At 48.7% G+C, this 22,399-nt stretch overlaps 1 protein-coding gene across 2 annotated transcripts in view; it reads right to left on the bottom strand.

Annotated features, from left to right (window-relative positions):
• UNC5D (unc-5 netrin receptor D) overlaps positions 1–22,399 on the bottom strand; it is a 115,761-nt gene that overhangs the window by 19,977 nt on the left and 73,385 nt on the right. Inside the window, exons 5-10 of one of the 2 annotated variants that reach the window (XM_064731087.1) lie at positions 20,712–20,892; positions 18,525–18,692; positions 17,442–17,606; positions 7,308–7,412; positions 4,304–4,681; positions 1,626–1,710 (exon numbers count right to left, since the gene is read on the bottom strand). In XM_064731087.1, coding sequence (XP_064587157.1) covers positions 1,626–1,710; positions 4,304–4,681; positions 7,308–7,412; positions 17,442–17,606; positions 18,525–18,692; positions 20,712–20,892 — 1,082 coding nt within the window. Of the gene's footprint in view, positions 1–1,625; positions 1,711–4,303; positions 4,682–7,226; positions 7,413–17,441; positions 17,607–18,524; positions 18,693–20,711; positions 20,893–22,399 lie in introns of both variants that reach the window. The other variant, XM_064731085.1, reaches the window with a different exon arrangement.

Consider the following 22,399-nt stretch of genomic DNA (forward strand, 5'->3'; position numbering starts at 1 on the left):
TCTAAAACCCCCAAAATTCTACATTTTCACCCCGTGACAAATTAACCATCATTCTACTCAAACTCCTCACACCAAGTTAGTAATTTTTTCCAAGGGCTAAAATCAAAGGCACCGATGGTTTTGACTCCGTGCCAAGGTCTCTGAGCCCCCTGCCAGGGTCTGGAGTCCCCCAGGGCAGCCAGAGGAATTTCCTGGGCTCCCACACTGCTGCTCATTTCTGCTCCTTTCACGTGGAAACAGCAGCTGGAGATGAAACAAACCCATCAGACCCCATCTAACTCCAATCAGCGGCCGGTCAGTTTAGGACTCTGGTATTTAAAACACGTTTCAATTTGTTTAACCCAAATCCAGCGCTGGAATTGCTCTGTGCCAGCCAGCCCAGCTCCGAGCACCAGCTGGTCCCGTCCCCACCGTGCTCTGCCTTCAAACGCTGCCATCAACAATATTTTCAGAGGAGCGAAGATAAAACAAATTATGGCTGAAAAAACACAGGCTCATAAATTCTTCCAGATTGAGTGTGATCTCCCTGCTTTGAAAGCCCATTTGTATTCTGCAGGAGGAGGGAGCTCGGTGAGTTTTACAGACTCAGGGACAGGGCTGTGCTTGGAATTAGGGCTGGGGCAGGTGGAGCCGTGGCTGTGGCTCTGGGACAGGCAGGGGAGATCCCAGCTGAGCTCCAGGGATTCACCTGGGCTCAGTCAATGGCTGCATCCTCTGCCTGCTGCCTTCCAGAGATGTGTAATCTGCTTTTCTTCTCTCTCACTCCAACAAACTGGAGCCACCCCCACATCCACGTGTTTTCTGTATCTCTTGGAATGAATCCCTGGGCAGGAGTGGTGCCAGAGTGGAGGAGAATCCCTTGGACACTGAACCAGCAATTGAAACCTCTTGCCCTGCTGGTTTTGTTGCTGTTTGGTTGTGTTTTAATCCATTTTGGTTCTAAATCACTGGGCGTGCAGTTGCCTCTTCAAACGAAAGCAAATGGTGTTTCCAAGATAAAAAAATGAGAGGAGGAACCTCAAGCAAGGTAAAAATTAGGGGAAGAACCTCAACCAAGATAAAAAAATAGAAGATACAAGAATAAAACCAGGATATAAAAAGGGGAAAAGCCCAAGGTGACTTGGGTACCCCATTCCAGTGCCCTGACATGGAGCTGTAGCTGTGGGTGCCCAGAAAATGCCCTTTCCATCACCATTCCTGCTAAAGTGAGGCTGGAATGTTCCAAGGCTCCCCTCAGTCTGTGTGTGCAAGTGTTGGTGAGAGGGAGACTGCAGGGGAGGAAAAAAAAGACACAACAGGGTAACAAAAAAAAGCCAATTCCTTTTTTCCCCTCTCTCAAGTGCCACAAAAATAAATTCTGCTGAAGCCTCGGTGCTTCCAAGTGTCTGTAGGATTCTCAAGCTAAAAAAAAAATAAAATCAAAGCACCCCCAGAGCCTGAGGTGCTCTGAGCAGGAAGAGGAGCAGCAGGCACAAGAATTCCAAGGGTTCTACAGGAGCAGCACTCCAAGGGTTTGTGTGTCCCTCTCAGGGTGGGGATTCCAGCAATGGGGACCAGGAGTGGCTCCTGCACTTTCCACCCCAAACCCATGAACAAAGGCAGGACCATGATCCCAAATCTCTCACCTGGACTCCCTCTGGGTGATGGCCAGGTAGATTTCCCAGGAACTCTCCTCTGGAATGGCCCCGTGTGGAATCAACAGACTGACCCCTGGAAAAGAGCAAGGGCAGGAGTGACCCTTGGGAAGGACAGGGCTGCCAGGGACGGGGAGCACCACCACCCAGAATGTTCCTCTGCACTCCTGCTTCTCATGGCAACCTCACCAGATGAAAGCAATGTAAAGTATCAAAGGAAATAAAGCTGTTGCTTTTTCATCAAAGGAAAAGACATTTTATCTCCCAAAAAAGCCTCTTGGAGGCTCTTTAATTTTTGAAATCACACTTGATCATTGTGGGATCCCAGGGAATCTCCTTTTTGAAATCACACCTGATCATTGTGGGATCCCAGGGAATCTCCCCATGGAGAGGGGGATCATCATTGTCCCCACTCATCCCAGCTCCTGCACCCCAGTGATCCCATCCTCCTTGCACACCACCAGAGTGGATCAGAAGTTAACAGGGTAGTTTTAAACTGCTTTATCTCACTCTCAGGAGAGGGGGGATGTGTTTGGCATCTGCCACATGATGCAGAGACTTGGTGAGGCACCGACTCGATCACACTGGAATTTACAACTGCTTGGCACAGCTGATCTTACATAAAGGCAGCAAGAATTACATAAATTTCAAGTGGACCAAATACATATTTTAATAATCTAATTGATGGGACTATCATTACATAAAGTAGCTAAATATACAGTATGAGGGAATTCTTAATTCATGCCTTAACTTGGTGCCTCTGCAGTGTTCTTTCCTCAGCACAAAACCAGTCTGTGGAGAAATGAAAACATTCCCCACGTTGTGCATGCCTGGGCTGTCACTGATATCAATCCTCTCTAAACACAAGCCACGTTTTTTATGGTAACCTTTAAAGCACCCGTTTTGTGGGACATGAAGGATAAAGCTCTAAATCATCCAGTTCAACCAGAGAGCAGCAGATAATCCTGGAGCCACTGCTCAAACGAAAACAGAGCTGAATTTAAAGTGGATAAATATCACTGGAGTTGAAAGATGATAACACCTAGCTGGCAGTATCTGGCATTTTGTGCTATGTTTTGGGGAGAGAAAATACCCAGGCTAAGGGCTGGGATTTGGGGTGATGCAACACAGCCCTGGGGTGCAATGCAGGGCTGTGACCCTGACAGGCTCTGATCTGCTGTCCAGCTCATTCCACAACAAACAAACAACCCTGAAGGTCTAAAACACATCCCACAAAGGTCACAAAAGTCAAAAAGCACACAAAGCAGAGGGAACCACAAAGTAGAGGGAGCATCCCAGCCTGGGACAGGGGTCCTGCTTTGGAATCTGGAGAGATTTTGCTCCAAGGAAAGGGAAAAGAGGCAGGCAGGAGGGGCAGGAGCCTGGTGGGCAGTGGGGCTGTCCCCAAGTCTGGCTGCTGTCCCTGTGTCCCCCTGTGGGACTGGAGCTGGTGTTGGAACGTGAGGAGCCCCTTATGTAAGATCCAGCACCGACCCTTCCCCGGGAGCCTCTCCTCTGGAGCAGCATGCAAGCAAGGCACAGCTTTGATTAATGTGACTTTCATGCTGAAGACATCAAGAGAGGCAGTAATTTAAAACAGTTCAAACAGGCATAATGCCTCTTCAGTCCTCAGCCCAGGCTTCCCTCTGATCACTCGTGTCCTGTGTGGGCAACGTGCCCTACTTCCAAAATTTGCATTAACGGGGCCCCTGCTTCTTCCTTCCTGGAGAAAAATTTTAAATTTTAATTTTTTAAAAAATTCAGTTATAAAACATTACATCAGGCAGCCTAAGCTCAAATTCCTCTGCATGCTTTGATGAGCAAGGAGCCACCTGTTGGGGTGTGATGTCACGGTTTGCCTCAGAACCCTGGGTCCCTCCCCTGATAATTCCCTCCCAGATGGATCAGTCCCCTCTCCTTTCCTCTCCCAGCACTGTCTGTCAATCCTGGAATTCCAGAATTGGCAGATCCAAAGGATGCCCTCTACCCCTGGGGGGCATTGGGCCATCCAGGTGTCCTTTGTCCCTTTGTCCCTCCCCTCCTGTCCCTGCTTGGTGGCTCCCTGCCCCTTCCCTGCCCTCTCCCCGGGGTTAAAGGAGCAGCAACCCCGGGCTCAGGGAGTTCTGTGGGAGCTGGTGCTGCATTCAGAGGCCTGTGGGCCAGAATAAAGCTCTGGATCCAAACCCTCCATCAGAACCGACTCCTTTCCTTCAGCATCGCCTTAAAGCTTCTCCACAGAGGGGAACCTGAGGAGCAGCCCCTGTTATAGGGGGAAGCTCCATCCCAGCACCACCAGAGCTCCTGCAGGCCTGGCCTTGTCCCCACGGGCCCAGTGCAGCACCCAGCCAGCCCAAAGTGTCTGTGGGGTGAAACACCACACACCCACAGCCCAAAGTGTCTGTGGGGTGAAACACCACACACCCAGCCAGCCCAAAGTGTCTGTGGGGTGAAACACCACACACCCACAGCCCAAAGTGTCTGTGGGGTGAAACACCACACACCCACAGCCCAAAGTGTCTGTGGGGTGAAACACCACACACCCAGCCAGCCCAAAGTGTCTGTGGGGTGAAACACCACAGTGCTGCTGTTTGATTCAGCACCAAGGCCAGACAAGCTCCCATCCACATGTCCCATCCCCAGTACTGGTAATTATTCCAATAACCACCCACCTGTGTTGGGGACCACCAAGCGTCCCCCCAGGTGCCCGAACAGGGCCGTGCTCCTCAGCTCACTGCTGCTGGAGATGGAGGCCAGGTTCTGGATGAACATGGCCTTGTTCCTGGCCTGGAGGGTCCCAAAGGGCCTGGGGCTGCCGTGGGGGAAGGTGCCAGGGTGGGCCTTGCCGTGGAACTCGGCCCGCTCGGTGACACCCAGGGACACCATGAAGGAGCTCTGCACCTTGACCTTGATGTCGGCCAGGGGGTTGAACAGGGAGGACTCGGTCATCAGCTCCTTGTCCAGCGGGTCCTGCAGGCAGATGGGGCCGCTGTAGGTCCTGCTGACCGTCAGCTCGGGCTGCAGGGATGAGTTGAGGAGCAGGGAGTTACCTGTGGGGACAGCAACAGGGAGGGAGGGTGAGAGGAATGGGGGGTTTGTGTTTCCAAACAAGCTGGTGGATGAAACCAGCACTGGGAGATGAAAGAAACAATGGGAATGATTCCACTGATTGACGAATGGAAAAGGATATTTGCTTTTACAAATAAACTTTAGGTTTGCTGATAAATTAAATTAGACATTGAAAGATGAAAGAAACAATGGGGAAGAAAGACGCCTGAATTCCATAAAAATTAAAAATTAATTTTAATTTTACATTAGAGGGAAATTAATTTTAATTTTACATTAGATGGTTTTACATTTAGAGAGAAATCTTTGGGGTCAGGTGTTCTGGGAAGTCTGAACATCTCAAGTACCTCAGAAATGAGGAAAAAACCCCTAAATTCAGTAAGAATTTAAAATTAAAAGGAGTGTTATGCATTAAAGGGAACTCTTTGGGATCAGGTGTTCTGGGGAGTCTGAACCTCTCAAGTACCTCAGAAATGGGGAAAGAGAGAAGGGAAATGTGGCTGGAAATTGGGATAAAAGGGAGGCTGCATCCTCCAAAAATCTGAGAGACCCCAGCGGATGCCCCATGGCCTCTGCCTTGATTGGAATGAAGTCAAAGGACTCCTCTGTCTCCTTTTAGGACATAAACCTCTGGTATTTGTGGATTCTTTCTCCTGACAAGGGGACACCTCAGCAACCCTCCCTGAGCTCTCAGAGCCCAAAATCCCTGTTGGATTTCGCAAACATGAAGTGTCAGACCTTGGCCCAGTTCCTCCCAAAACACCAGGTCACGTCAGAGAGCAGAACTGGTGCCAAGATCTGACACTTCATGTTTGCCAGGCCTCAGGCAGCTCCAGAGTGCAGGAATAATCCAGGAAGGATCCTTTGGTTTGGATTCACGTTGTTGTGTTTGCCCTTTTGCCTCTCTTGTTGTTTTCTTCCCTTACATTAAACCCCACTGGGTGACAACATCTTCCTGCAGACCTTTTACACAAACCCACAGCCTGAGGAAAACTGGGCTTGAAAGGGAGGTGGGACAAGAGTGATACAGGGAAAGGTATCACAGTTATTCATTTTGAGGTGTTTTACCTCAGAAAAAGCTCTGAAAAATGAGGAGTGCATGGATTTAGAGTCCTCTGGCTGCTTGGTTTCGTGATGGGGTCCTTTTCTTTGGTTGTTTAGTTGGGTATTTTCAGAGCCTCCAGAATGAAAGGTTTTTTAAGCATTAAGTCAAGCAAACAATTCCCCAGACTCAAAACAAGACTCAGACTGAACCACAAAGGAAAATGTTCTTGTTTGAGACAGTCATTGAGATTTACACAGCCCTAATTAAAGGTTTGGATTTAGAAATGGATGAATGAACTTCCTTCAAACGTCCTTGTCTGCCAAGCCCTTTTGCCAATTTCTTGCAAGTCATGCTTGGTGAGGAACGTCTCCAGGAAATAAAGAAACTGTAAAAAACAACCCCACAAAACCCCCCCAAACAAACTCTGCAACATATTTCCCTTTTCTGCAGAGAGAACAGAGACATGGGGACACTTTCACAGCCTGCCCACGCTCCCACCCACCCACAATCAGGCAGGTCTGAGGTAGAATGGCAGCACAGAATCAATAAACATCCTGCTTCCATCCCCTCTCCCTCCCCACCTTCCTGTTCTGAGGGAATAACATTCCTGGAAACCCAAGCACTGCTTTTAGCAAAGGTTTTGTCCATATTTTATGGCACTGGTGGTGTTTTCTAGAGCTTTAGGGGTCCGGTTTTACACAAATTGATTTCCCTCAGTGCCTGTGTTACAGCAGGTTACAAAACACTTCCAGCTGGGGGTCTTGGATTATCAGGAAAAGAATAATTCCTTTTATTGGAGAGAAGGAAACCTCTGAAACTGAGAACAGGAGGAGCTCCAGCTGTGCTGCCCGGGCTTGCTCTGATTTGGTTGCTTGGTTTTAATTTGAGCTTTTCCTAAATCAGTGGAGGAGCTGGGGATTTTTGAAGGGACATGGGGATTTTGGATGCTGGACAGCACTCCTAAAGCATCTGGAGCATGGCCAAGGAGGATCCTGGGTTTGTGGGACAGAGCAGAGCCAATTCCAGGTCGTTACCCCTGTCCCTGGCTGCCCTAAACCCCCTCCCCAAACACAGGCGAGCCTGAGCAGCGGGAGCTGCTCTGATTTGGTTGCTTTTCTTTAATTTGAGCTTTTCCTAAATCAGTGGAGGATCTGGGGATTTTGGATGCTGGACAGCACTCCTAAAGCATCTGGAGCATGGCCAAGGAGGATCCTGTGTTTGTGGGACAATTCCAGGCCCCTTCCCTACTCATCCCATCCTCCTTGCACACCATCAGAGTGGATCAGAATTTAACAGGGCAGTTTTCCACTGGGTACCACTGCAGTTAAACTGCTTTATCTCACTCTCAGGAGAGAGGGGGATGTGTTTGGCATCTGCCACACAACGCAGAGCCTTGGTGATGCCCTGGCTCGATCAAACCCCCTCCCCAAACGCAGGCGAGCAGCGGGAGCTCTGCAGAGAAGAAAGGAAATCGCCGCACTAACCTTGTCTGACTGTTTTAAAATTAAAAGTCTGGAAGCCTCCCGTGAGTGCAGAGGAATCAATGACATCCACGCCGTACTCACTCTGACTGCGCCGGTACAGGGTCACCCCCAGCGCCAGCACGGCCACCGCCAGCACCGCCGCCGCCAGCCCCGAGTACAGCGCCACGTCCGCGCCGCGCTCCACGTCTGCGGAGAGAGAGGGGTCAGCGACAGGGACAGGGACAGGGACATGGGGATGTGGGACATGGGAATGTGGGATGTGGGGGGACATAGGGGATCTGGGGGAATATGGGGGCACGAGCTGAGTCCAGCGGTACAGGGGCACATGGGACATGGGGAATGGGGGACACGGGACATGGGGATGGGGAACATGGACGTAGGGGACATGGGGGATGTGGGGTGACAAGACTGTATCAGGGACACAGGGACATGGGAGGACATGGGGATGTGGGAGGATGTGTGGGGACAAGACCTGTGTCAGGGACATGGGGGACATGGGGACGTGAGGGATATGGGGATATGGGGAATGAGGGATGGGGGGACAAGGTGAATCAGGGAGAGAGGACAGGGGGACGTGGGACAAGAGGGATAGGGGACATGGACATCGAGGCACAGGGGTGTGGGGGATGTGGGGGGACAAGAGCTGTGTCAGGGACAAGGACATGGGGACATGGGGACATGGGAGATGGGGGAGTGGGACATGGGGGAACGAGCATGGTGTCAGGGACAGGGAGATGGGGACATGGGGGACGTGGAGGATGTGGGAGACAAGAACTATATCAGGGACAGGAGGACACAAGGGGATAGGGGAACACAGGGGGACATGGGGGGACGTGGGGAACCAAGGTGGAGCTGGGCGCACGAGCAGGGGCAGTGCTGGACAACAAGGGCTGAGAGGGTGAGCGGAATTCCCGATGGAGGACCCCAAACTGGAGAGCCTGTTTGGGTTTGGGTTGGGGATTGGGTCACCCCAAACTGGAGAGCCTGTTTGGGTGTGGGGAGAAGGAATTGACTGCTGTGACAGAATGAATCCTGCAATATTCCATAACTGAAATATCCCATCCCGCTCTCCTCAATCTGCTGGGATTTGTGCACCATGGAATTAAATCCCTTGGCACATCCCCTTAGAGGGTCCCTGAATTCCCAGCTCCAGGGTGAGGGGAGGGAGCTCAGAGCCCACCCTGGGCAGGGTCTGGGTCCTTCTGGGGGCTTCTCCTGCACAGCAGAGCCCCAGGAACAGAAACTGGATTTTTTTCATGGCCAACAAGAGCAACAAAAACTAACTGGGAAATCCAGAGTGCTCCGTGTCAGGGAATGAACTGCACTGCACAGAAATAGGGTGGAAAGTTAAAAATCAGCATTTAATAAACAGCCAATTACAGAAATTACTTAATTACTGCTTGGGAGGAGGCTTCTGTTGTGCTTTTCTGCTGAAAGTCAGATAATTTCATTTTAGCTGAGTTTTGAAAACGAACGTGAAACTTCAGAGTGTTGAGATGAAAGGAACGAGCACCTCTGGGCAGCATTTCCTTGGCTCAACACTTTCTGACAAAAAAGAAGTGTCTGAAAAGTGAACCAAACCTTTGATTTTACTTCGGATTGGACCCTGCTCCAGGTGCTGGGACAGAATTTTGGCTGGGCACTCCAATCCAAAGTAAAATCAAAGGTTTGGCTCAAACATCCTTGACAGAAAACGTCCCTCTCATCCCCTCTCTCCAACTGGTCCCAGTCAGCCCCAACCATGAGATTCCAGCACCCAAAAGAGATGTTTGGGTATCAGTTTTACCAGAACCACTTAACCAGAAGAAACACTGAAAGAAAATACTCCCGCAAGAGTATTTTCCTACTTTTCAATAAAATAATCCTGCATAATTTTTGCTGTATTTTCGAGTAATCTGCGAATGAAAAATGGTTTTGCTTTTAACACATTCACAACTTGCTGGGAAGGAAAACAAAAATCACCAAGTTTGCATGGAAATATCATCTTTGGGGAGGAATCCACCTTCTGTCTCAGGTCCGGAAGCCACACTGAACAAATTTATAAGGTTACAAAATTCAACTTCCTAGAACAATTCCATTGTCACACCAAATCAATCACTAAAAGAAACGTTTGGAGTATTTTTCCCTGAAACCCTTTTTTCCCTTTTATTTTCCATGAGATCTCCCCTTAAAAAATGCCGTAAAGAGAATTTTAAGCTCAGTTCGGGACTGCAGGGAGTGAGATACTGGCTGACAATGTAAGAAGGGGACAGACCAGAAAGAAAAAGCAAAGAAAAGGGGTCCAAAGGTAAACTGGAAATGTCTCAGATGGGACCAAAACCACACAAAGCCCAGCCCAAAGCTCCTCTCCCCCAGCCCTGTTTTGTTCCCCAGCACCAGGTGCAGAAAGGGAAGTACAGGCAATAATTACATTTCTATTTCTTCCAATTTCCTATTCCCAAGCTGCTTTGTTGTTACAGGGAATTAATTACGAATTGCTATTGTTGAGTTAATTTCTGTGGGTAATTAGAGCAATGAATGAGGCAGGAGGAGGGAGGGGATGGATCTCCAGGAACAATTGGGGTTTTTCCCTTCCCAGGGAGAGCTCCTGGGTTTTGCACCACAAAGCATCTCCAACTCTTCCCTTTGGAGCACTGCTTTAAAAAAGGAAAGTGCTGAAAATGGGAATTATCCCTCCTGCCCTGCTGGGATGATAAATGATCAAGTCTGAGAGATGCAGAAATATCCTGGCAGGAAAAGCTTCCAGCTCCAGGACAGCAATGGGGGAGGATCCCAGAGCTGATCTCCATTCCCCCTCCTCAGGTGCTCTGGAATTGCATTTCTGCCTCTAAATCCCCTCAGGTGCTTCAGCATCTCCTTCTCCATCCACACCCATGTCAGGCAATTCCCCTTTCCCATTTTTACACAATTCTACATGGGTTAAAGATGAGAGGGAGGGCACAAAATCCAAAAAAATGGGAGCGGTTAGACTCAAGCAAAATCCATCTGAGGAGAAGAATTCTCTTCTCATTGACTCTGAAATATCTCCAGGGCTTGAAGTGGAGCCTGGTCTATAAATTTGATGATTGAAACCTCCCGAGGGTCCTTCCCTGGGATGAGTTGGTGGTTGCTGAGTTCCCAGAGCTTCCCCAGTGCCAGGAAAACCCTCCCAAACCTCAGGGGAGCAGAGCTCAGAGGATCCTCCTCAGGGTTTAGTGGGGTTTTAAACAGCTTTGTGCTAAAAGGGCAAACCCAGAGTGGCTCAGTATTCTTGGAATTATTCCCATGGAACACAATTCCATGAGAAAGGAGCCTTTCTTTTGGGATTTTGGTGTTTAGAAACAACCACTGGTTTGTTTCTTTCCTTTTTTTTTAATTAATCTTTACCTCTTTACCTTCTGGTCTTTTCTTTTGGAGAATTCCTTCTATTGGAGATTAGAAATTAAGGGAAGGAGGAAGGGGTGGGAAATCTGGGGGAGCAGGGTGAGGTTCTGCTTTTTCTTTTTTCCCAGAAGGGAACAAAGTGGAAAAGCAACCAAACAAACCAGAAAAGCAAACATTTATAGTCCACCAATTATTCCTTAATGAGCTGCATCCTCCCGGCCCGGGGGTGGGAGGGACCCTGGCAGGCACCACAAATTTTATCCCTTTCTGCTCCAGGATCCATGTTTGTGGTAATTGCAGCCCATTTTTCACTCCACCTCCTGCCACTGTTACACAACATTTATTGAAAGCACATTTGATGGTAATGAAGTTTCTATTAACTATGATTAAGTTTCATAAAGCACCTGAAGATAATTTAAGATGCGCAGGAGCAGAAAGTGAAACATTTGGTTTAGTGCATTAGGAGAGGTAATTGATTAAATTATCTCATTTCCAAGCAGAGATTTGCAGGAGCTGTGCAGGGCCCACCTCCCCAGCTCCAGCAAGGAGAGAAGAGCTGGGAGATGGGCAGGAGATCCCAGAGGTCCTTCCCAGGTTCTTCCCACAGCCCCAAAATCCTTCTCCTCACTCTGGGAGCACAAGGATCATGAGGTCCTTGGGAGGGCAGGGAGATGGGCAGGAGATCCCACAGGTTCTTCCCAGGTTCTTCCCCATCCCTCCCACAGCCCCAAATCCTTCTCCTCACTCTTGGAGCACAAGGATCGCAAGTCAGAGGCTCAGGGAAGAGATCCTTTAGAGGAACAGGCTCTTCCTCAATGATCTTCATCCCTGGCTCTGATTTTGCATCCTGGAGCTGCTCCTGCTCTGTGAGCTCTGTGTCCCTGCCCTGCTGGGACTTCTGCTGCTCACAGTGACCCTGAGATGTGTTAAAGTCTCTTTTCCCAGCCTGGCAGGCAAAGAAGGAGTCAGAGCTCTTCTGTTCTCATTCTCAAGGTTGTTCATTGTTTCTTACCTATAAAATTCTTTCTCTGGCCTGCTGAGGTCCATTCAGCAGGTAAGAGAGAAGCAGGGTTAAATTCCTGCTGATGTCCCACTCTGGCAATGCCCTACAGCCCTTTCCAGGGGAAATCCTTCTGATGTCCAACCCTGGCACAGCTCAGGGCCCTTTCCAGGATGAAATTCCTGCTGATATCCCACCCTGGCACTGCTCAAGGCCCTTTCCAGGGGTAAATTCTTCCTAATGTCCCATCCTGGCAATGCCCTACAGCCCTTTCCATGAGGAAATTCCTGCTGATATGCCTGAATGCCCTATAGCCCTTTCCACAAGGAAATTCCTGCTCATGTGCCTGGCAATGCCCTACAGCCCTTTCCACAAGGAAATTCCTGCTCATGTGCCTGGCAATGCCCTACAGCCCTTTCCACAAGGAAATTCCTGCTCATGTGCCTGGCAATGCCCTACAGCCCTTTCCATGAGGAAATTCCTGCTGATGTCCCACCCTGGCACATCTTGAGGCCCTTTCCATGGAGAAATTCTTCCTGATGTCCCACTCTGGCACAGCCCCTTCCAGGGGTAAATTCCTGCTGATGTCCAGCTCAAGGCCCTTTCCAGAGGGAAATCCTCCTGATGTCCAATGCTGGCACAGCTCTACAGCCCTTTCCAAAGGAAATTCCTGCTGGTATCCCACCCTGACACATCTCAAGGCCGTTCCCTCTCCTCCTGGCCCTCGTCCCCCTGCTCTCCTGCCCTGCTGGGGCTGGCAGAGCTGCAGGTGCAGGACAGAGCAGCCCTGAGAGGATGCCAGGCACAGAAACACCCTCCAGGTGAGACAGCAGAGAGCAGAGCAGGACCAGATCTGCACCAGGAACCCCAAATTCTGGCAGAAATCCCTTTTTTCCCAATTCCAGAGGTCGATCCTGAGCTGAGCATGCCCTGAGCCAGGGCTCCCTGTCAGACAGGGATTGCTGAGGATGATCCCCTGGCTCACTGAACCTGCAGATGCTAAAGCCTCTCATAAAACCTTGGCTCCTCCTCAGCTCCTAAACAAACAGCCCAAACAGCAAAGGAGATGAGGAAAATCATATTTACAAGAGGAAAAAAAAAAGAACTTTGGGATTTTAATTCATGAGGAGGTTTTTTATCTGAGAGAGAGAGAAAGAGAGGAAGTTGCACTTAATAAATTTACATGGAGCATATCTATCTCCTATATTGCTTCTGTCTCACTCTATAAATGAAACATTTTCTCCTCGTTTGCTGACAATATGAATATTTTATGTTGTCCATGTTTTTCTCTTCATCTTCTCTTTTTTTCTTTCTTTTTTTTTCCCCCCCTTAAATCCCTATCAGGAAGTTCCTTTGCAGCAATTTCTCACTTGGTTAATTCAGGTTATTTGTTGGCTCTATTGGATGCTGTTGTTTATTTACACCTCAGCAAGAAGGAAGTTCAATACCTCGCAGTGGATCATTGGCAAAGAGACTCAGGTCAGAATTAATGATTCCTTTGTGTGTTTGATGGATGGAAAGGCTGGTGATGGGCACTTAAATTAGTTACAAGCTATAAAAATGCCCGGTTTATTCACATTTTTGTACCAAACACCTCCAATAATGGCACTTCTCTGTGTGTACACGAGCACACATATCCATGTGCCCCCAGCAAATGGAAATATGGGATAAAAGGGGGTTTTCCTATTTTTCCCATTTTTCTATGGGACTGCAGCTCTCAAAAATGAGCCTTCTCTGCCTCCTTTATGCCAAACACTTGAGCCACCATTTATAACCTAAAACCTGCCAAAGTAATCCCTAAAATTGGGAGACTCGGGCAGATTATGAGGCTCCTTATTTTAATATTTGTGAGGATGCTCAGTTTTAGAAATACTTAACCCAGAAGATCGCTGGATTTTGGCTTTGCCATTTTTTTTTTCGGATGAGGTTTTTATTTCCCTGCCCAAGGTTGGTTTTGCAGGAAAATGAGGCACAAAAAGACCCAGAGAGGAGGGTGAGACTGGAGCAAACCCTTCCCTGCTGCTGGCAGGGGCTGCCTGCACCAAACTGCAAAGGGAAAAGCATTTCCCACGGAAATGGAGATTCCTGCATCCAGGAGCCTCCTGGCAACAGCAGCAGCGCTGCTGGGAAAATGGAAAACAAAATGATTTGTGATTGTGCTGTGATTATTGGGGGTGCATTAGTAAAAACATGTTGGCAGGTCAGTCCCTGTGGCCCTACTTGTTTGTTTTGGTTTTGGGCACTGGGAGAAGAATCAATAGGTTTTGAAGTTGGGAGAAATAGCTTTAAAGCAAACAGATAAAAGTAAAACAAAAAGCTCTCAAAAAAAAAAAAAAAAAAGAAAAAATCCTCTCTTTTATTAAGCAAAGAGAAAGCTTTCACCTCTGCAGGAAAGAGAGAAATCCAACTGGGAATCCTGGGAGGGAATAAACACTGGGAGAACAAACATGCAGGACAGCGGGGAGGTGCTGGATCTGTCTGGGGCCAAAGCAACCTCTGCATTGTCGCAGACATCTTTTCATGAAAAATCTTTTCTTTAGGATTTTTCCTCCTCAGAAGCTGGGAGGCCTCAGGAACAAAATGTAAACATTGATTATCTGCTGCTGTGGAATGCAACAGGTGCATCTGTGATTGGTCTCATGTGGTTGTTTCTAATTAATGGCCAATCACAGTCAGGTAGCTTAGACAGAGAGCTGAGCCACAAACCTTTGTTATCATTCCATTCTTTTTCTATTCTTAGCTAGCCTTCTGATGAAATCCTTTCTTCTATTCTTTTAGTATAGTTTTAATGTAATATATATCATAAAATAATAAATCAAGCCTTCTGAAACATGGAGTCAGATCCTCGTCTCTTCCCTCATCCAAAAGACCCTGTGAGCACGGTCACAGAGAGACACCCCAGGAAACATCCCATGATCAGCACAGCCCCTGAGAACTGAGTGAATGGCACTGCTCCCAAACCCTCTCTGGTTATTCTTTCTTAAAACACAGGGAATGAAAAAAAAAATTAAATTACATTTCTGTCCTTGGACACCTTGGAGCTGTTGTGTAGCCCTGGGAATTTTAAGTGCTGGGATCCACAGGCAGAGTGCTGAGTGTTCCCTCCCTCCAAACCCCAGCAAAATCTGATTCAAGCTCTCAGCTCAGGTAGCTCTGAAGCCTGAATAAGGAATTTTAAGTGCTGGGATCCACAGCCAGAGTGCCGAGTGCTCCCTCCCTCCAAACCCCAGCAAAATCTGATTGAAGGTATCTCTGAAGCCTGAATAAATACACAGGATGCTCTCTGCCACTGGGAAAGCTTTAAAATCCCAGGGCAACAAAAAAAAAAAAAAGAGAGTTCATTTTGTTTATGAGAGAAAATGCAAGGCAGAACCATAGAAACAAGGACAGAGGGCTGGTTAAACACAGCATTACAGAAAGCAGACACATCCTTGTTTACATCTCCCGGCCCTGGCACTCCTGATGGCTCCCAGGGCTGCTGTTCCACCTGACAAGGTGACAGCACAGGGACAGGAGAGGGCTCAGGGCAGGGATAAACTCACAAATCCCTCCCGTGTGCGCAGCTGCAGGGCTGCTCTGCCCAGCTCCCCGTGCTGGGGAGGGACAGCAGCAGCTTCCCAGCGCCAGATGCTTCCCAGGCACTGGGTGTGGAAAATGCATGTATTTTATGATTGGCTTTTCGCAAATATTCAAATGAATGTTACATGTGTTGCGTTAGAAAGTAATGCTGTGTTAATTCTCTTAAGTACTGTGTTAAATATAGTTTTAGGTTATAAAAATTGTTAAAATAGAAACGATGCTATGTAGGATACATTTTTAAAGAAAGGACTCCCCTAGCAGCCACAGGACACCTAAATCTTTCAGAGAAAGAGAATTTATTGCCCTCTTATCAGAAGAAATGAACTTCTTCCCACCTTGAAGGCGCTGTTAGGATTCAGAGGAAGAAGTTGATGATGGCCAGACAGAATCCTGTGTTTCAATGGAATTTATGCATCGTGTATGAGGTGTATGAATATGCAACATATGTTGCTTTTAAGGGTTAACCCTTTGTTAACGTGGGTCCTTTTTCAGGCTCGTGCTGCCCAGAAAAAGGTACCCGGATGTCCGTAACTCTTTGTATTTATTGCCTCATATTGTCCTAATTCAATTTGTCCAAATTATTATTACTCTAATTGTATTGCTATTTTTATAACCATTTTATTACTATTAAACTTCTAAAATTTTAAAAACAAGTGATTGGCGTTTTTCACACTGGTGAAGGGCAAAGCCTTTCCCAAGGAGCTGCAGCCCTGCCTGGTTTAGCTCCTGCTGAAGGCAGCAAAAGGAGAAAACTCCGACCTTGACCGGCGCCTGCTCCTGCAGCTCTCCCGAGGGGCTTTGCCTGTTTGTTTGCAAGGAAAGGCTGAGGAGAACATTTGGTTATGGAGGTTGGAGTTCCAGCCTGCAAACCCCCTGGATTTGGGATTTTAGCATCACCTGATCATTCACAGGCAAAGAACGAGCAACACAAAACCAGAGACCAGGAAGATTTCAAACTCCCCACGGAAAACCGGAGAACCACATCTGTTGTGTTGTGATTTCAGGGTTTACCCCAGAACCTCGGGTCCCTCCCCTGATAATTCCTTCCCAGGTGTGTCAGTCACCTCTCCTTTCCCCTCCCAGCACTGTCTGTCAGTCCTGGAATTCCAGAAGGGCATTGAGTCTCTGGGGTGAAACGCCACACACCCACAGCCCAAAGTGTCTGTGGGGTGAAACACCACACACCCAGCCAGCCCAAAGTGTCTGTGGGGTGAAACACCACAGTGCTGCTGTTTGGACCAAGGCCAGACAAGCTCAGGCAGGTCCCATCTGCTGCCAGCCAGGGGCTCTGTACAAATCACAAATGGGATGGGACTGCTGGGAACGTGCCTGGAGCTGTTTGATTTTTCATCATCAGTCTCATTCCATGGTTATGACAATGGGAAGATGCCACCAGCTCACATCCCAGGCAGCAGACCAAGAACTTAATGTTACAGCTCACTTTATAAGTTTTTTGACCAATCACACAAAGCAAAAGCACATTGACAGTAGTTCCATCCAATCACTATAAGCACACATAGCTTTGGTTAAGCAATGCTTGCTTATTTCAAATACAATACCTGCTTGTAAGCCTTAAAACACAATGCACAGAGCTCCATTATTAAGGTTTAACCTTCCTAATATCTGGCTAGATAAACTTTCTGTAGCTTAGGGAGTTTTTCTAGCCAAGCCTTAATACACAGCCCATTGTTCTATTTGCCCTTGCTTTTCCACAGTTTAAATAATTTTTCTGCTGACCAATCTCATGGCTGCTGCTTAGCTCTAATCACAGTTCTGCTGTCTCTGAGGCCTTTTGCAGCTTTCCCAAAACCCTCTGATTTTGTGGATTCCCACAATATCCACAATATTCGTAAGTATTCCAATACACATCCCTTTTCATGGGAATAGCTCAGACACAGGAGCCTCACTCACACTGGTTCCCTGGCCTCCAGCCCATCCCTCAGGCCATCCCCAAGCCCGTGGCAGCTCACTGTCACTATAGGACACGAAAAAACACAAGCTCACACCGCTGTTCTCAAGTTGAAGGAAAAAAAGGGAAGATTATTTTCTGACTCCAACATTTATAGATTTCCAAAAGTGACAGCGGATTGGAGGGTGACAGTGCCACCTCTCCAATGACACTGGTCAACCTAACAGCCCATCAACTTTCTCCTCCTCCATAAAGGAACGCAAAACAACGAGTTATTTGCAGAAAGCGTGTGAGAAAGTTCACTACAACAACGTCAACATCAGAAGGCTTAAAAAAATCTTCAAAAACCGGGGTGGCAGCTCACCTTGTATGCAGAGCCCCTCGGTGCAGTTCTCGGACTCCTGGCTCAGCCCCTCGCAGTGCTTGCCGCCGTTGCGGGGCGCGGGCGCGGTGCACTCCCGCACGCGCAGGTGCTCGCACTCGGGGCTGCACACCGACCACTCGCTCCACACCTCCCAGCTGCCGTCCACTGCCCGGCGGGGAAAACACGGTCAGCAGATCCTGTTTCATCTCTGCCCTCCATAATTCCATGTATAATACACTCCTAAGCAAACTTTCGTGGGAATAAATGATGCGTTTAACGAAGCTCTCAGCTCTGTGTTTCTCTTTCTGGCGTTGTTAACATCAGCTCCCCTTCTCTTCACCAAACCCACACCCCCACCCACATCCCTTATTTCTCCCCCTGAGCTGTCCTGGCAGGGTTTTGGGGGTGCCAGGAGCAGGAACAGCAGATTTATCTTTCCAAACAAGCTGCAGGTCTGCTGGTAGATAAAACCAGCACTGGGAGAGAAAAGAAACCATGGGAAGGATTCCACTGATTGATGAATGGAAAAAGATATTTGCTTTTACAAATAAACTTTAGGTTTGATGATAAATGAAATTAGATATTAATGAGGAAGAAAAACCGCTAAATTCCATAAGAATTAAAAATGAAAAGGGAGGGTTATACATTAGAGGGGAATCTTTGGGATCAGGTGTTCCGGGAAGTCTGAACCTCTCAAGTACCTCAGCCAATGGGGAAAGAGAGAAGGGAAATGTGGCTGGAAATTGGGATAAAAAGGGAGGCTGTGTCCTCCAAAACATGGAGAGACTCCAGCGGAATGCCCCATGGCCTCTCCCTTTGTTGCAGTAAAGTAAAAGGACTCCTCTCTCTTCTTTTTGGACATATTTGTGGATTAATTTTCCTAACACAGGGTAAGATCCAGCCTGCCCACAGGTGCCTGGCACTGCACCCACACCCAAACCCAAACCCAAACCCAAACCCAAACCCAAACCCAAACCCGGCTGGGCTAAAACACGGCCGCATTCCCCGTTCCCTTCCCAACTCCCTGCTGCTGCTTCCCACCCAAAGCTGAGGCCCCTGAAGCCCTCCCTGGCCGGCACTCACCGGGGCAGAGGGAGGTGCAGGTGATTTTCTGCACGGACATGCCCTCGCAGAAGGCTCCCCCGTTGAGGGGCGCGGGGTTGGTGCAGGTGCGCGAGCGTTTCTGCCAGCCCCGGCCGCAGCGCGCGTTGCAGCTGGACCACTCTGTCCACGAGGACCAGCCCCCGTTCACTGCAAAACAACAACGTGGGAAAGGGGGCTGAGGGGCTGAGAGGGTGTGCCAGAGCCCCCCAGAACCAAACCCAAACCCAAACCCAAATCCATCCCAGCGGGAAGGGCTTGGCTGGGTGTAGCAGTTCGTTTGGGGGATCCCCTAAGCTGTGTGTTTGCTCGTAGCAGCAGGCAAGAAAGGAGAATCCACACAGCTTCTGAGGGTGCTGATTAAAACACCAACATGGTGGGGGGCTGAGGGGCTGAGGGGGTGTGCCAGAGCCCCCCCAGAACCAAACCCAAACCCATCCCAGCAGGAAGGGTGTAGCAGTTCATTTGTGGTCCCGGGCGGTCCCCGATGGTAGCAGCAGGCAGGCAAGAAGAATCCACATGGCTTCTGAGGATGCTAATTAAAACATCAGCGTAGGATGGGGGCTGAGGGGCTGTGCCAGAGCCCCCCAGAACCAAACCCAAACCCATCCCAGCAGGAAGGGTGTAGCAGTTCATTTGTGGTCCCCGGGGAGTCCCTGATGGTAGCAGCAGGCAGGCAAGGAGACTCTACACAGCTTCTGAGGGTGCTAATTAGATGAGGGTGCTAATTATTGGGGGGTCTCACCCCTTGGGAGCAGCATGGTTTCTGAGGGAGAAGGGGAAAAGGAGGAGAGAGGGAGAGCATAAGGAGAAAAGGGCCAAGAGGGAGTCTGATCTCCCTGGCACAGCTTAACAGGGGGATTCAAAGTGGGTGCACAATAAGCCTTGGGCCAATGGTATTACAGATCCATGATAACTTCAGGGGAGGACCACAGGCTTGGAAAAAACATTTCTGAGGGGTGAGACAGAGCACACCATTTAACTAAAATGTAACACCACAATTCACCCTTTTTTTGTTAGAAAGAGAAGATGAAGATAAATAAGTGCCAAGAGATTGTCTGTGGTCTCCCTGGCACAGCTTAACAGGGAGATTCAAAGTGGGCACAGAATGAACCTTGGGCAAATGAGATCCATGATATTCAGGGGAAGAACACAAGCTTGGAATAAACATTTCTGAGGGGTGAGACAGAGCACATCGTTTAACTAAAATGCAACACCACAATTCACCCTTTTTTTTGCTAGAAAGAAAAGATGAAGATAAATAAATGCCAAGAGAGCGCCTGTGGTCTCCCCCATACAGTTTAACAGGGAGATTAAAAGTGGGCATGGAATCGAACTTGGGCCAATGGAATTACAGATCCATGATATTTCAGGGGAGGATCACAAGCTTGGAATAAATATTTTAGAGAGGTAAGACAGAGCAAACCATTTCACTAACATGTAACCCCACAGCTGGGTGATCCTGCGTGTGCTGGGTTTGAATCAGCGCAGCGATAACAGCACAAATCAAAGTGGGGCACAGCCACCTCTGTCCCCTGTGGGATCTCAGCACCTCAGGACTGAGGTGCCGAGTCACCGAGACCACCCTTGGGGGGCTCGGGAGTCCTGGAATGTTCCAGAAGTGTCTGGTGGCTGGACTTTGATCCTACACAGGAGACGACACCTGTATGAGGACAGGAGGATTTCATCGGGGTGAATGGTGAAGGGATGAGTTAATTAGAGAGTGAGACACAGGGTTTAGGATTTCTGTACAGGGGGGTTTAGAGAAGTAAGATGGAGGAATTGGGGCGTGTCCTGTCCTTCTTCTTCTTCTCCTCCATCTTCTGTGGTGATGGTGGCACTTTGGGATTGGTCATTACTGAAAGTGCACCGGACAATAAGAATAAAAGGTATTGGGGAAAAATGATAAATATTGTACACGTAACAATGGGTATAAAGATAGGTGACTGTCCGGAGGGGGGACAGTGTGCTCATGGCTGGCTGCTGAGCAGACCTCTGTCGGGCCGAGAGAAAATCTTTTAGATAAACAATTAATAAACATAAAGACTGAAAGAAGAACTGAAGCCTCTTCTCGTCCTTTGATACGTGGGCTGCCCCAAGGTCACTCCGGGCCCCTCCAGGCCCTCCAAACAGCCGAAAACCGGACAGTCCCCCAGCCCTGTCACTGACCATAGACCACCACGGTGGCCGACAGGCTCCTCCTCTTGGCCACGATGTTGGCAGCCATGCAGGTGTAGTTGCCCGAGTCGGAGAGGCGCGCCTGGCGGATGATGAGGTTGTGGTCGGCCCTGGTGTCGATGTTCTCATCCAGGTTGGAATCGATGGGCTCCTCGTTCTTCAGCCACTCCACCTGGCAGGGAGGAGCACAGGGAAACGTGGGGCAGGCCAAAGGCACCTCATGACCTCGTTAATTGGGGGGGGAAATGCTTCCTTTGGCTGGTAGCTTAGAAAAGCTGTTTTTTCCTCAAGGAACATGGAATAAAATCCCAGCCGAGAGAGAGAATAGGAAATTCTCCCAACTATATTTTTACATATTGCACCATGCACTGGATGTTCAAACACTTGGACAGCTACCAGTTCTATAAAACAGATAATAAGCATTATCAATCCCACTTTTTTTGGTGAAAAAACAGGAAGATGAAATTGCCTGACACGGCACACAGAGGAAAAGCTGATTCTTTCCTCAAGGAACATGGAATAAAATCTCAGCCGAGAGAGAACACGAAATTCTCCCAACGATATTTTTACATATTGCTCCTGCTGCACCATGCACTGGATGTTCAAACACTTGGACAACTACCAGTTCTATAAAACAGATAATAAGCATTATCAATCCTACTTTTTTGTCTTATGAAGAAGCAGGAAGATGAAATTGCCTGACACGGCACACAGAGGAAGAGCCGAGTCATCATCACAGATTCCCAGCTGACACCAACACCCTGAGAACAGAGGCCATTAGTGTTTGCTGCCACGGTCCATAAACCCCCTGAAATGCTGTGCACGATGTGTTCCAATCCATCTTCTCCAGTTCACCTCCCAGTGGCTCTGAGCACGCCCAGGAATCGCCCGCAAGGCGCCTTTCCTCCCGAAACATTAACAGAAAATAGTTAAGGCATGGCAAGCTGCTGTCACAGGAGAGCAAAATTAAAAATAGAAATAAAATCAACCCATTCTATTAAAAGACCAAAGAGCAGGGGGCTGTTTTAACAGCTTTTCTAGATCTGGAGGAGCTCTGGCTGTGCCCTGCAGTCAAACTCCCTTCTCCACTCCGTTCAGATGAATAACCTTGTTTAGCAACTTGTGGAAGGACTTGGAACTTTGTGGTAATGAGCTTATGGCTGTGGTAGCTGCAGGCATTCATTAGCACTCAGCTCTGCGCAGATGGGCTGCAATTTGTACATTTTCCAGTTCCTAAACAAATCTGCAAGCGCTGACCATCAAAGCCAATTACGTTTGGTGCCAGGCAGCAGATTCCCCTCCACAGCAGCACTCCCGGCTTTGCTGGGATGGATCCAGCCCTGCACATCCCAGCCAAGGGCTGCAAACTCTCCTGGAAAAGGCTCCAGGGCTGGGGCACCTCATCCCACACGGTGGCTGTGGAGTTAAATCATGATTTGACACATCTGTGCAAATGTGAGTTACCTGAGGGCGAGGCTCAGCACCACACGTTTCACACTGAAAATGGGGGAGATTCCAGCTCTGCGATCCATCTCTGCCATCTCTCTGTCCTCCTGTATCCAACCCTGCCCTCCCAACCAGGGGACACTTCCATGTGCCTGCAGGAGCCTGGGACCAAGAAGCTGTGCTAAATCCAGCCATTCCAAACCCTTCCCTGGACAATATCCCTGGGAATATCT

Source organism: Zonotrichia leucophrys, chromosome 22 (genome assembly GCF_028769735.1).
Source record: "Zonotrichia leucophrys gambelii isolate GWCS_2022_RI chromosome 22, RI_Zleu_2.0, whole genome shotgun sequence".
Classification (NCBI taxonomy): domain Eukaryota; kingdom Metazoa; phylum Chordata; class Aves; order Passeriformes; family Passerellidae; genus Zonotrichia; species Zonotrichia leucophrys.